Source organism: Megascapheus bottae, chromosome 9, assembly GCF_031878675.1.
Source record: "Megascapheus bottae isolate mThoBot1 chromosome 9, mThoBot2.hap1, whole genome shotgun sequence".
In the NCBI taxonomy this organism is placed as follows: Eukaryota; Metazoa; Chordata; class Mammalia; order Rodentia; family Geomyidae; genus Megascapheus; species Megascapheus bottae.
Genome location: NC_143517.1, coordinates 65559117 through 65574076, shown reverse-complemented (window position 1 = coordinate 65574076; position 14960 = coordinate 65559117). Strand labels below are relative to the sequence as shown.

The 14960-nt window shown below is 53.0% G+C and overlaps 1 protein-coding gene across 3 annotated transcripts in view; it reads left to right on the top strand.

Moving 5' to 3' along the window:
* Col22a1 (collagen type XXII alpha 1 chain) overlaps window positions 1-14960 on the top strand; it is a 159317-nt gene that overhangs the window by 70447 nt on the left and 73910 nt on the right. For all 3 annotated transcript variants that reach the window (XM_090339454.1, XM_090339455.1, XM_090339453.1), the window contains 9 exons: window positions 2425-2478; window positions 3064-3117; window positions 4136-4189; window positions 4920-4973; window positions 7337-7381; window positions 7916-7978; window positions 8430-8483; window positions 10128-10169; window positions 11949-11981. In XM_090339454.1, coding sequence (XP_090195580.1) covers window positions 2425-2478; window positions 3064-3117; window positions 4136-4189; window positions 4920-4973; window positions 7337-7381; window positions 7916-7978; window positions 8430-8483; window positions 10128-10169; window positions 11949-11981 — 453 coding nt within the window. The remainder of the gene's footprint in view (window positions 1-2424; window positions 2479-3063; window positions 3118-4135; window positions 4190-4919; window positions 4974-7336; window positions 7382-7915; window positions 7979-8429; window positions 8484-10127; window positions 10170-11948; window positions 11982-14960) is intronic.

The following is a 14960-nucleotide window of genomic DNA, read 5'->3' as shown; positions in this document are numbered from 1 at the left end:
AGCGTGTGGTCATGAGTGCAGGCCTGGGGGGGCTGCATCCTGTCTGCTGCTTTCTCTCTCTTGCCACTCCTCCCTCCCCCACTCCTCCCGGGTCTTTCAAGATGTGGTCATTGGTCTGTAAATTGTCAAAGGAACTCAAAGCAAATCACCAAGCTCTTGCTCTTTGTGTGGCACCTCCTGGGAGATATTCACAGACTTCCCAGCAGCTGCTTCCAGCTGCTTCCTGCCTGCTGCAGCTGTTAAGCTTGCTTAGCAGGGAAAGATGACCAAGACTGGTTCAAACCCCGCCCCCCCATCCCCCATGGTGGAATGGGCCTTCAGGAAGAATTGATAGCCCCGTCCATGTGGGAGGGAGCTGGGCAGAGCCTTGGCAGGACTGGAGCGCAGGGTTTGACATGCTGGCTGTGCCACCTCCAGTGGATTCCCCTCCAAGTTCCATTTCCTTTTCTGCAGTGTGGCAAGGCAGGCCCAGTGCGCAGGCTGTCATGAGATACAGCGTGCCAGGCTTGGCCAAGTACACAACCAGCTGGAGTGTGGTTGTTTTGCCTGCTCCTCCCCCCTGATTTCTGTTTTCTTCCCCTTGGCTGTTGTCCTCTCTGTGACTTTAAGGCTGGTGTTGGTGGTGGGATGGCTGTGTGTACTGGCCTGGGCAAATAACCCCAAGCCCTGGGTGAACCCCAGCACCCTGACTTGTGGCACAGGCATGTTCCAGACCTGCCGCTTGGGAGTTTCTTCCAGGGCCCCACACCCATGTTTATGAGGAGACTGGAATGGGCGGCTGTGTGGCCTTTCGTGGGGGGACCCTAACCTTCTCTGGGTCTCTGTTTTCTTCCGTCACACATGGAAGTTTGATGTATACTAGATGATCGATAAAGATAGGGGAAGACAGCGCTTGCAGAAAGCAGCCCTATGAGGGGCATTGGTCAGGAGAAAGTTCAGCTTCCTGGGAGACCATTTTGAAAGGCGGCAGCATCGCCAGGAACTCGAGGAGGGAAGAAAAGGGAATGTGTCCCCTGCTAACAGAGAGAGCACGGCCTGGCCTTGGGGGGGAGGCACAGAGGGCTTAGGAGCTGAGGACCCTCCGATGTGCCTGTGTGAGGAGGTGGGCCTGTGGAGAGACCTGCAGGGAGAGGCAGGCAGAGCCAGGCTCCCCCGTGGGTGAGGTGTGGCTGAGGCCTGCTCACCCTTGGTGCCTTTTCCCTGCTTTAGTCCTAGGGAGAACCTGAGTTGGTCCTGCTTAGCTGTGCTGAGCCCCTCTTGCTCCCGCTCACAGCAAATGTCTCTGAAGAGCACAGATGCGGCCCCAGAGACTCCCCAGGTCTACACTCAGGGACCCCACAAAGCCCCAGTAAATGTTTAGTACCTCTGTGCCTGTGTTTGACTCATGCTCCCCACAGAGGGTGGGAAGGGAAGAGTCCATGGAGGCAGCCGTGCTGACATTCTCTGGTCTTTAGTGCCCCCTCGTGGCCCAGCCCTGCCTCTCCCCAGTGCTGCTGCAACCCGATGACAAAAGTTCAGCAGGCTCCCAAGAGGAGCACTAGATTTGGAGCCAGGCTTCCTGGCTTGTGTGGAGCAGTGGTGGGTCATGGTGAAGGTGGGCAGGGAGAGGGAGGTTGTGAACAGACATGGAAGGATCCAGAAGTGAGAAAGCAGGAAGCCCTAGAAATTCTTGAGCTGTGGTGTCCTTGGATGTTCTGAGATGCAGCTGCGAAGCAGAGGTTGTCAGTAGGCTGTGGATAAATAAGCCCTCTTACTCCTGGAGGGGGAAGTTGTGGTTACAGCTGGACCCTGGCTGGTGGTGCAGGGCCTGCCTTCTCCCACAGCCCCCCTCAAATACAAACTACTTCTCTGGGAACACGTTTTGACTGACGTATGACCTCGGCACCTACTGACTCTCGAGGCTTTCCGTGGGATGCTCCATCTCTTCCCTCTGTCATGGCGGGCTCTCTAGGTTGGCTGTTTTACAAAACATGCCTTCTACACCTGGCTCCACCTGCAAGCTGCCCCTGAGCCCCTCTCCCAATCCCAGCCCCTGTGCCCCTGTGCCCCTCTCCCAATCCCAGCTCTGTGCTGAGGTTTATTGGAGCACCTTCTCCTTCCGAATGCAGTCACCTGCCCTCCCCCACCCCCAGAACCGAGGAGCTCCTGTGTTCTGCTCAGGAAGGGCTCCTGATGCTAGCCATAGCCACTGATGGTGCCGTGAGTATGGAGCAGACAGAGCTCATGGGGAGTGGTGCTGGTCCAGGTCTGGGAGGAGCCTCCGGGCTGCTTTCTGTGGAGTCTGGGGAGAGCTCTGATTTCCTGAGAGCCGAAGCTTCAAGCTCCAGTCCACCCCTGTGCGCCTTTCCGCTTTGTCTCTCGTAAGTACCTGCCGTCATCTGGAGGCATCTGTACCTTTGTAATCTTCCCTGCTTTTCTTTACAGGGTCCCCCTGGACCACCTGGGGTCCCAGGGCCCCCTGGACCTGGAGGCCCCCCGGTAAGGCTTTTCTTTCCTGAAGGTTCCGAAATGATATTTTATGGTCTATGGGGACACTTACCTTTCTTCTGCCCAAGTCCAGTCCGGGCACACACAGGGGAGCCCTGCCCCGTGCAAATACCACCCCCCAGCTCTCTGCAGCCCTCCAGCCTCTGCTGGCTCTGTGTTTTAAATATCATGAGACCCAAGGTCACCCTTTAGTTAGACACCTGGTGGAGGAGATGGGTCAGCTGGGGCGTCTAGTCATGATGTTTAAAACACAGAGCCAGCAGAGGCTGAGGGTTCATATTTTTCCCTCCTGTTGTTTGGGGCACAGCTGAGAAACGCTCCTACAGCAGGTACTGAGAGGGTGAGACCCAGCCATGGCAGAAGGCCAGGACTCGTCTAGACCCCTGCTGGCAGGGCTCCCTCTGCCCTGTAGCTGTACTGTGGACATGCTAAGTGTGTGATGGGGGCATTGTGCACCTCCCAGGAGCCAGCACTGGGGGTCGCAGGCCAGCCCCTGGTCCATCAGAGGCGTGGGTTGGGGATGGACAGGACTCTGCTCTCCCCATCATCTTACAGTTCCCCGTGGTTCCTCTTCAGGGCTTACCTGGAGAAATCGGCTTCGCGGGCAAGCCTGGGCCTCCTGGGCAGACGGTGAGTGCCCCCTCCTGTCCGCTCGGCCCCTCATGTGGGCTGGCTGGGCCCCTGCAGCTGGGCTTTCCCAGGGCTGGTGATCGCAGAGCCCCCATCCCCCCACACCCTGGCCAGGGCGTCACATGACCTCAAGGTCACATGCTCAGAGGGTAACAGCAGTGGAACCCACAGGGAACAAAACAAGCGATGGCAGGGGGATTCCATCTCCATTGACGTGAGGGGCGTGGAGCCCTGAGCAAGCCCCTCCTGTTCTTCCAGAGGCTCTGACCCCTCTGTGCTGGGAGGGGTGGCTCTCCCTCTAGTTACCCCCACCACAGCTGGGAATATAGGAAGATGCCTCGCCTCGACCAGATGGTGCTGGGTTCTATAGCAGAGGAATCACGAAGGTCATAGTGGAAGCGCTGATGTCGGCACAGTACTGACAGCGCTCATAGCTGTCCTAGCTTATGAGATATTCTGAGAAAGGAAGGATTGGGTGTCAGTTCCCAGGCAGTGTGTGTCTCCAGTCACAGAAGGAACTTCCAGACTCAGCCAGGACACCCCGAGGGTTTCTGTGACTAGCTCTGTGGCCGAAACTAGAACACAGACAAGCTCTGTGATGTCCTCAGAAACCCAAGGCCGCAGATACGCCCAGAGATTGCATTCAGCTCTGCCCAGGACAAGATGAAAAGTAGGGTAGGAGGAAACCTCGCAGGCGTGTGGACAGTGTCGCCACCTGGAGCTTAGACAGCCAAGGGCAGTAATGGAACCGTGGGCAGAGGATTTTCAGACCACCCTCCCCTCCACTCCCAGGCCTGCGCAGTCACCGGGGTCCTGGGCCACCTGAAACATGGTGGCATGTATAAGGAGAACCTGGCCCAGCAGAGGTCAGTTGCTCTGGGGAAAGGACACAGCTGATAAATGGGGGGCAGCTGTGCTTTCCAGTCTCCGCTGCAGTCACCCAGCCTTAAATAACTCACTCCAAGATCTCCACAAATATTCTTTTTGGCTTTAATTTTTTACCCTTTGTTTTACTCAGGGGTCACCTGGAAGAGATGGGCCAAGTGGACCACCAGGCCTGCCAGGATCCAAGGTTGGTAGACACAAAATCAGGAGGCAGAGGCACCGGAATGAAAAGATCCTCAGCGGCTGGGTTGTAACAGCAGTGGACTGGCTGGTCGTGGATCAGATGTGGCTGAAGTGGCTGAGTCTACAAGTCATGTAGATACTCATTATAGCAGGATGATGGGGGTGTTCCGAGTTTGAGACCAAATACCAACAAGGACAGAAGCAAGCTTAGTAGATGTACTTCAGATGAACGAACATGTTATCAACAGTTTTTAAATGCATGCATGGGTTCAAGTGGGGTAGGCAGCTGAACTGTCCTTGGCAGGCCACTGTAAAAAAACATCAATGCCTGGTTTATGAGGCGATCTGTTGTCCTTTCTGATAAACAGATTTAGACTTGACTTTTACATGACCAAGTACAGAATATATGTGGATGTAACTCATCCCGGACATAACCATTCTCCTCAACTTGCAGCTGAGATAGTGACTAAACGGACTACTTTATATTTTGAAAAACTTTGAAGCAACACCTCCCGACTCTAGGTCTTTCAGTAAAGGAAAGTGAGGCCATTTCTACCCAATTTCGTGTTGTGCCATGTGGGATGTGGGATGTAGGCCGTGGTGAGTCCTCCTTACCGGCTATCACACGTGGGAGAACTCCTCTTCCTTTCCCATCTTAACCAGCACCGGGTGTAGTGGCTCCACACAGGGCCATCTCCATCCCTCCTGTCAACTTGACTTTTCATTCTTTACAGGGAGAGCCGGGAGAAACAGGCGAAGGTGGCCTGCCAGGGAGGCCTGGACCCCGGGTATGTCTGTGCTCCCTCGCTTGCTACCCTCGATGGGGTGTTGGGGGCTATGAGTGAGTCTCACCTCATCAGGCACACAGTAGGTCTCAGCTGGGACCTGGCAGGAAGTATAGGTGATTGGAAAGAGGCTGGTCTAAAAGCAGGTGGGGACAGGGCTGCATATGAGGTGGACAAGAGTAGTGCAAACGCCATCTCCAAGGTAGAAGGAGGGAGTAAGTCCTGGATCCAGGGATCCCCACAACTGTATGGGAGGTCCCGGAACAAAACTGTGAGTTTGAGAGACAGAGCCTGGCCCTCACAGATGGAAGGAAGAGAGGCAGGGTAACTGAAACATTTATTCCTTTCTTCAGGTGCCCTTTCCTCCTTCCTCCTCTTTCTCTCCTTGTCTCTCTGTCTGGCTGAGTTTGACTCTGCCTCAAATGATTCCCACTGGCTGGACCACACAGAAATGCAGAGACAACCCTGGCCAGGGCCTCTGAGAGGTGCTGCCCGCAGGTGATGTGGACAGGGCACAGCCCCCACTATGCTGAGTTGTCACTCTGCGCTCAGACTCCCTGGAGGAATGGAGGTTCCATTTGGGGCCTTTCTGATAGTTGCAGGCTCCTGACTCCCCACACCTTCTGCTCCCAGCCTCACAGGCACATCTGGGTTACCACCGAAGGTTTTTCTGGATGGAAGGGGTACACATGTCAGCCCCAGGAGTGGCGTGACTCTACGTGATGAGAGGTGCCAAGGGGAGGCACAGCCTGTGTCTCCCCTGCTGGTAGAAGGACCCTGAGCCTTAGAGTTCCTGCCTGGCATAAGTGGCTCTTCCCTAGCAGCTCTGATTACAGTGTGACAGAAGAGCACGGCCTGAATTACACGCATGTCACAGGGATGCCAAGGTTGATCCACGCTCTGCACACTGTTCCCGAGCGCCTGTGACAAGCTGCCTGTTCCCTGACCTCCCTGACCTTCCACTGATGTCCCGACAACCCACTTGGTTTTCCCACTGTCACCATGTAACCCCTGCCGTCGGTCCTTCACATTGGCAGATTCTTCACAGGGATCCTGGAATTGTTGACCATAGGAGTTTGCTATAATGCATCTTTTCTCCCCCTTTCCCATGCTTGTCCTGAGGTGATTGCCCGCCATGGAATCACATGGTCTTGAAATCACTGGTCTGCCTTCTACTGTTTGAGTGACTGGCTGGCATCTTGTTATTTCTCAGGACAGCTTGAAAGCATTTGTGTAAATTTTGCCCTTTTCATTCTTGACCTTACAGAATTTCTTGAGCCAGCCCTCTCTAATAATCACATGTGCTTGCATTTGGGAACTGGCCACTCCTCCGGGTTCATGCCATGTCATTTCTGTCCTCTGTCCAACAGTGTCCCCTCCCCCTGAATTTCCTGGGTGTGATTCTGCAGATGGAGATGGGGTGAAGAAAGAGGTCCCGGTGATTCCTTTGTTCCTAGGCTCTGTGTTTTCTGTTGCTAATAATCACTGCTAGTGGAAAGATTCAAGCAAAGAAGTTTGCTGCTGCATCTCACTGAAGTTATTTAGGGGTGATTGGAGTGATTTCCCAATGTGGGGTGTGTGGAAGATCTAGATGTAGCCTGAGCAGTCAAGAGTCAAGAGTTTTCTGCACAGTTGAACCCTGATGAGTCTTGGCATAGTGTCTCTTGGCGTGTGTGTGTGTGTGTGTGTGTGTGTGTGTGTGTGTGTGTGTGCAGTTCAAAGCCAGTCCAGGCGGGAAAGTCTGTGAGACTCTAATCTCCAATTAACTGTTAAAAGTGGAACTGTGGATCCAGTGGTAGAGAGCTAGCCTTGAGTGAAAAAGCTCAGGGATAGCACCTAGGCCCTGAGTTCAAGCCTCAGGACCAGCACCAAACAAACTCAACCAAACCACTCTTCTACTGCTCCTAACCTCAGGGCAGATTTTGTGCCTACGATAAGAAGCTGAGCAGCAATTGGAGAAGACTGGCCCCTCACTGAGTTCTTTCTCCACAGCTTCCTTTCTCCTTCCTCTTGGGCTCCAGGACGGAATTGAAGTTTTCCTGATGTGTCACTTAACCGAGTGGGATTTGGGCACTGTGTTATTTGGAATCTTAGGTATCTTAAGGTGCAACATGAACAGCTTAGCCTATATGATTTCTTCCAGGAATGATTTCTGCTTTGACAGACAATATGAAAACACATGGAGCCCCTCTTTCTAGGGATACACACTGCACTGCTTAGCTCATGTGGCCTTAAACCCATGCCTTATAGTTGAGAATGAGAGGTTGTGCCTGGCAGGGGCTGGGGATGGAGAGACCCACAGGGGACAGGCAGCGATGACAGGAGGTATGCCTGCAAGGCAATAATGTCTGTTCTTCTATCTCCAGGGAGAAGTTGGAGAGCAGGGCCTGGCAGGCAGAGCTGGAGAGAAGGTGTGTCATGCGTCTCCATCATTTCATTCATTCACACATTCATGCAGTTATACGGTATTTTTTAAATCCTGCAAATGCCTGGACTTGAGTCTGTTGGGAGTTCTCTGTGTAATTTATTTTCTGGGCAGTGGTCAGCATGTTCTGTGTATCTATCAGTGCTGGCGTGAGGGTCTCCATCGGAATAAACTGGCCTCTGGGGGGCATGGAACGGCGTCCATGTGGCTGGGCATGTTAGGAGAGGATTTTCAGACTTGGGGGAGGTCAGGAAAGATGATGAGAAGGCAATATGATGGTTGAGCCTGAAAGGAGGAAGAGTTAGACACTCAAAGAGGTGAGAGGCCGTGTTTGAGGGTGAATGAGAAAGAGCTCCGTGGAGCATGCTCTGGCTGGTGGGTGATCTGGTGTCCTCCCCTGTCCACACTGCTCTGCCTGCCACAAGCCTGGACGTCTGTGGACAGGCCGGCCAGAGCCTGTCCATCGGGGAGGCCTCCCACAGGGTGCCTCGTGAGCAGAGCTGCCACTTTGTCCTCACAGGGAGAAGCAGGTCTCCCCGGGGCTCCGGGCTTCCCAGGTGTGCGGGGACAGAAAGGAGACCAGGTAAGCTGGCTTCTGTTGCTCAGGGTCATGGGAAGCAGCAGCTGCTGGGTCTTAGTTCTTTGTGAGGAGGCGATCATTTTGGTGGGAGAATAGAATTGTCCCCCAGGATTGATGGAAGAAGAACGGGAGTGACAGAGTTGGTGAGTGGAGGCAAAGGGAGCAGAGGTAGGAGCTACTTTGGGGAAGAGCAGAAGGGTCGTCAGATGGAATGGTAGGAAGGGGGCTTGGAGGCAGGGCCTGCCATGTGCAGAACTCACACCTCGCTAGCAGGGCTGCCCTGGGGTTAGGCTTTGCTCTGGCCATTTCTCTGGTAAGGCAAGAGCCATGGAGAAAGGGGAGAGGGAGAGGGAAAGAAAGTACACTTTGCTCAAGATCACAATGCCTTCATCATGAGGCGGCAGCAACTAGAGTTTGGGTTGGAATGTCTTATGATTGTTATCTGTCATAATAGGGAGAAAAAGGTGAACTGGGAATTCCTGGACTGAAAGGTGACCGAGGTGACAAGGTAAGATTGCACTTCTTCTCATCCCGGTCATCTAGTGCATCCTGTCCTCCTTCCTGCTGCTCTGTGTTCAGCTCCCACCACGCAGAGTTCCTGCCAGAGCAGCTTGGCGAGCACACACACACACACCCTCCCGCAGCGCCTGCTGAGTGGAAAGAGCCCTGTTCTTAGAGTCAGAAAGGCAGCCTTGGGCTATCACCCATGCTTCCATCATCTTATCAGAGCGTAGCAGAATGCCGAGGTCAATAACCTGACAGTGGTTCTGCAGAGAGGCCTCCGTCTGAGGCCCTCATTGCGGTAAGTGGCCCACTGTCCGAGAGTGGCTTGGGTGGACTCACTGTGTAAAGAACTCCCCTGAATGCTGTCCACATGGGACCTCGTGGCTCCCCAGGACAAGGGAGGACTCCCCGTTTTCACCAAGGTCCCTACTTCAGCAATAACAAAGCTGAGGCACAGAAGAGCTAGCCAACTCCCTTGTGCAGGCTGTCATGAGACCCAGTCAGTGTGTATGTCGCTTGACTATCGTGGCACCAGCCGGGCTGGTGTGGGTGAGCCATCCAGGCCTGCTGCTTCATGGGCTTTTCAGAGATGCCATTTCTGTGAGAGGGGCCCATTTCCAGAATGGGAAGGTGGAAGGGGAGCGGGGAGTGGGATTGCCTTGGCAGGCCACACACAAGCTTCCAAAGAGTCTGAGCCACCTTGCTGTGCCACTGGAGATTGGCAGTGACACATGGCTTATTTCCCTTCTGCAAAAACTACTGCAGACTGGGATGTGAAAGCAACACTGTCTCTTTCTGACTGGACCTTGTAGCCCCCTCTCTATCCTTCTCTCTTTGCCTGCTCTTGGGTCCCATAGAGTGCACAGTGGAGAGTGCTACTAGGGTAGACACTGCTTCATGGTACTTGTCACATGACAAGCTAGGTGGCCATGCTTGTGGTTCTCCTTGTCACAACAGTTCCTGACCTCTTTGGCAGGTGCAATATCATGCTCTCAGTGGTTTTGCTCGTCCACATATGATGCTATGCACTGGAGGTATCATTATGAGTCTGTAAAGAAGTGAGTTACAGCAAGTGCAAACCATTGGTAACATGTGAGAGTCGGTTTTCAAGCCCAGATGACTGGACTCCCAGACCTGGGTGTTTTGCAGAGAGAATCTTGCAGCCCTAGGGCTGGAATAGCACAGCCAGCCTCTGTCAGGAGAGTGGGCATGGACTCAGGGAGTCTGTAAGGGATCTGGACTTCAGCGAGGTCATCCAGCTTTTTCTCATTGTAACATGTGCTGGCTACATCACAGTAAAACAGCCCAGGGCCAGCAACAGGCAGATATGGCAAACCACCAGCATAGGGCCAGTGAGTGGGTTGTGCAAATGACTCACATCTATAGCTGTGCCAGTGTGTAGATACTTGTGTCTGAAGTATTTTATAGTTTAGAGTAGATGTGTCATTTATCAATCTATATAATCTCTCTTCATTCATCTCTATGTATCACCTATCTATGTATTATCTATCTATCTATCTATCTATCTATCTATCTATCTATCTATCTATCTATCATTTCTATATATCTTGGTTGGAGCAGGGAGGGTGTTCTGGTTATTAAACAGCAGAAGAATGGATGGTCATTTGTTTTCTATTTCCTCCCCTAGGGTGAAGCAGGGCCTGCAGGCCCTCCTGGGTTGCCTGGAATGGTGAGTGGTTCTCCTCCTAATTCTTTCTCCTCTAACTATTGCCAGCTCTCTCTCACCCATACTCCACTTAACAACAACCCTTTGGTTTGCCTTGTTCACACAAGGATGGTGGTTCTTTCTGAGAACACGTGCTTGGCTCTTGGCAATACATTTCTGCCTGTTGCATATGGGGAATCCGAGGTCCAGAGAGAAGTCATTTGTCTAGGACTCATCTTCTGCTCTTATTGTCCATGGGGCAGGTACTGATGGCTGTTGAATATCACTTGAGGTGGAGGGCTTTGGGGCTCTCAGAAGTGCCATTCTCCAGTACTGTGGTCTTAGATGCCTCATCTGATTCCCCAAAGACAAAGTCTTTGTATCTGTTAACTGGAATAATATGAAGTGCTTAGCAGAGTTCCTGGTATATAGTGAAAAGAAAGCTTAGAGTGATCTGATAGTATTATTTCTCTAATTCCAAGATTCCTGTGATGTGGCTATATTTTGATTTTCTTTTTTTAAAAATAATTACTGTTTTTTCCCCAGTCTCAGGCAATTGATCCTAAGGAAGTTGTCTATGTCTTCATGCACCATTTCTGGCTGGGCTGGTATCTCAGGGATTGCAGGGTTTCTGGCTGTGGCTGTGGTGCAGATGGTGGGGGGGGGGGAACACAGCTGGGGTAGTCAGGATGCCCATTTCCAGTGTGGCAAAGCAGCTCACTCTGTGGTTCCATCAAATTTAGCTCATTATTCCATAGCTGGGTCTCCGTCCCTCACACACACCCGAATGGAATGAGAATTAGACACTCATGAAAACGTTGGAAGACCAGGACTGGGAATTTAGAGCCAGAACTGGTTGGATTGCAGTTCTGAGTAAGGTGGTGATTTCTGTGTTGACAAATGTGTCTCTGTCCCCAGTTTTCCCACTCATAGCCGAGCAGGGGCAGATCACCACCTTCCACGTTGTGCAGGGTTAGGGCTTGGTGCTTGGGGCCAGCTGCCAGTCAGGCACTTGCTGTGGCAGGTCGTGTGAACATCTCTATATTCAGTCATGTGGAGACATGAGGTGGATCTAAAATGCGCTGGGTGGAGAGACGAAGGTAGAGGAAGCTGTCCTCTGGACTCACTGTCCATCTCAGAGTGCTCCCCTGGCCTCCAGGTGCCACAATTTAAGGGCCGAGGTCAGCCTGTGTCACAGCTTACAGTAAGGGCTGTCAAAGTTGATGAGAACAAACTTAAGTGACCTGATTGGTACTGGAGCTGTGGAGGAGAAAGAGCATCTTTGGAGGGATTTAACCATGTTAAAGAACCCGGAAAGGCAAGCTGTAAGCCAAGGGGGAGAGCATGCACAGCCCCATGCAGGTACAAGGGGTGTCAAACTCCACTCGGGCCTTGGGATACTCCTCAGGGAGAATGGTTCCTCCATTTCCCCTGGACTGATGGGGCCCTAGAAGCTGGCAGAAGGTCTCCAAGGCTGCCCAGGGTTCAGCCCACAGACCCCAGGGCTCCCAGACTGGACTGTGGTGCCTTAGTACTTCCTCAGAGCTCTACAGAAAGAATTCTGATTCAGGGTACTGTGGGGCTATCTTGTTTCACTTGGCAAATCTCTCACAGATGGCAGAATTTTAAGGGTTGGGGGCATGGGTCAGTTGTTAGAGTGCTAGTCATTGAGTGAAAGCACCAAGTACTCAGCTATAGTTCCAGTTTCAGACCTGAACAAAAAAAGAAAAGGAAAGAAAGTTTTCAAAATGGCATGTCAGGCTCAAGTTCCCAGCTTTCTAATTTCTGTGGTTTCCCTTTCAGACATCCCTGTTCACGCCACACCCAAGAATGCCGGTAAGTAGCAGTGACACTGTGCCCCGAGCCTGGCCAGCAATGCCCAGGGTGGGCTGGGAGCTTGGACTAACTTGGGGTCACTCCTTGGTCTTTCATGCTGGCCAGCCAGGCATGTGGGCTTCCAGACTTGTCCTGCTAACGGCGGGGAGAAGTTCCTCTAGGAAATGACTCCTTGTGTCCCCCAGGACATTCCAGGAGGTTGGCAAGACGTCAGGGGAAAAGGCTACATCTTTGGGCGAAGTTGAGGGGATTGCAGGGCACTGAGCATTCGGGGGAAGGCATGTTTCCTAACTGCCCACAGGCGAAACCAGCTGGCAGAATTTAAAGGGGGGCCCAGAAGTGAGGCAGACTGCTTGGTGGGGGGGAAGACAGGGCAACTTGAGCTTGTTCCTGTAACCACGGCTGCAGAGAAAAGTGAACATTGTCCCCTTCAGAGGTTCCCGTGACTGGCTCTTCTGTTTTTCTTTAAGCCCTCACAGCGTCTAGGCAGGACACCTGCCTCTGCCCATTTTGTTTGGGCCTCTTCTGCAGGTGGGCTCCCACCCACTGCACTGAGAGGCTGCCATGAGCAGATCTAAGCTCCAGCTCTATCCCTGCACTTTCTCAGCAATTTAAAGCTGGTAAAGACCTTGTCTCTGCTACAAGTGAGTAGAGCAGGTAGGGGGAGACTGAGTCAGAGACTGAAATTCCCACAGAAGGAGAAGGAAGGATTTCTGAGCAGTACAAGTGAGGGAAGAAGTGGTGGAGGTGGGTCTTTCAGGGCCATTGTGGGGACTGTCAGCCATATTGTCCTGGCTGGAGTGGCCAGTTCCATCTGTCTCTCTGTTTTGGGTCTTGACCCCCACATGCAAACAGGAGGGCCAGCTCACTCTGCTATCTGTCCATTGCCTCCAGACCCCCCGACTGGCCCTTTTGCCTCTCTCAGGTTCCCCCTGAGGCCCCTTAGATGAAAACTAATCTACCCATCAGCCTCTCCTGAAAAGAACTGCTCCATAAAATGAGTTTCTAGAATGGTGCATTGGGGAAGCACACAAGGGGGTGAGGGCACAACCTTGCCCTCCACTTTAAATCTCAGTAATGACATTGGTCTGCAAGATGTGCAGGTTTGAGACAGCCAGGAGGCCGCTCTTCCAATCAAGGTGAGGCAATTGCAGCTAAAGGAAAAGAAGTTTTCATGGCTGGCAATTACAAGACAAGTCTCTGGGGAAAAAAAAAAAAAACCCGTTTGTTGTCATGGCAACCCATGTTTATATTGATGGCTCTGGATGGTGATGTTGTGTTTGACTTCTCCCTGCTCTTCTCAGATGTGCGTCTTTCCATTTCTGCAGGACAGGGGAGGGGGGTGGGGATTTAGAGGGATGGTATGACTTGCTCTGCAGTGGAAAGAACAGAAGATGGAAGATGAGATGGAGGGAAAATCAGCTCCTTCCCTTCCTCTCCAGAGTTGAGGAGGCTCATGGAGGAGGGTCTGGGGGATGATGGGCAGGACAGGGAGGTGGCATAATGCCAATGACGCCCAGTGGAGAGCAGAGAGGACTCTTGCATGGTGTTCAGAGATGTCAGCTTGGACACAAAGTATTTAGAGCTGGGGAAAGGAGGGACAGGCACGTCACAGGCTTGGGGATTCCAGTGGAGATTTGAAAGAATTGGAAGCTGGGTTAAGAGAACGGCTCAGAGGTGCAAGGAAATCTTTTGAGATGCCTGTTTCCTGCATCTTCAGGAGGGACTGGCATGAACACTGAGTGACAGGTACAATAGGAGCAGGCAGCGCGCCACATTCTTACCTGTAGTAGAGGCCATGCTGTGTTCAAGGCCCTGAGGCAGGAATGTCTTTGGTAACTTGCCTGTGGGTTGCACATTTTCTCCTTGGAACTCAGGAGGTCCCATCCTGCCTTCCTGCTCTTTGCAATCTCCCTGATTCTGGCAGGGAAGGGGGCTTTCAGGCTCCTCCTTGTGTTGCCTGCACAGTCCTCTGAGTCCTTGCTGGTGACCTGAAGGTCTCAGCACCTCTGCCAAGTCCTCACTGTGTGAGGTTGCTGGGGGAAAGAAGTCTGCTGGAGTCAAGGTGTCATTGTCTCTGGCGGGTGGAATTAGCCGTGTCTCTTCCTGTGCCTGGTCAGTTCCCGGAGCCAGAATGAGCTGTGCCTGTGGGAATCTCCTCCATTCCAGGCACCCTGACACTTGGCAGATGTGGTCTCGCGTAGTTCACAGGACTGTTCTGAGGGGTGGACTGTGGGGTGTCGAGACCATGAGACCCCAGGCCGTGCTGGTGTTAACTGGCAGGCAGAGTGGAGCGTGGAGTGGAGGGCAGGCAGGAGACACTGGGGCAGTCTCCTGTGTTTGTCCCAGCGCTGGCCGAGCAGTGTGAAACCACCTCCAGGTGGTGCCCTTCTGTGATGTTTCTCTGGCAAGACAAAGTCTACCGCTGGGTCATTAGAATCTGCTTCAGGTCTCCTTCACGGTCCTCCCCTGCCCTCTTCCTTGCCAAAGCTCCTGTTTATAGACCTCCTGCCTGGGCAAGGCTCCCATCCGCATTCGAAGCAAATGATCATCCCATTTCTCTGCTTGCAGAAGGCAAACCCAATGTTTCCATGGCAGCCTGGAGGGGGGCGGGGTCAGGCCATACCCGCCCTGCTCATGGAGGAAGCCACTGTGCATCCTCATGCAGACCTTCCTCATGAGCACACTCAGGCTGCTCCTGCCCCTCCCAAGAGCCCCTCTGCCATGCCTTCTGTGTGGCTCAGCCTTGGCCTGTGTAAGACGCCATGTTGCCAGTGAACCAGAGTCAAGGTCTAAGCCAGTGTGTACATCTCTGTGGCTGGGACTATTTCTCTATGGCTACCTGGCCTTGCCCCTCCCCTGCAAGGTGGCCCTGGAGCTTTGGAAAACACATAGCTGCCTTCCTAGGGTCCTGCTGGCCCACCTCCTCCCTGTCCTCTGTGGGCTGCGGGTTGAGGGTCTCGGGTCCCTGTACGGATC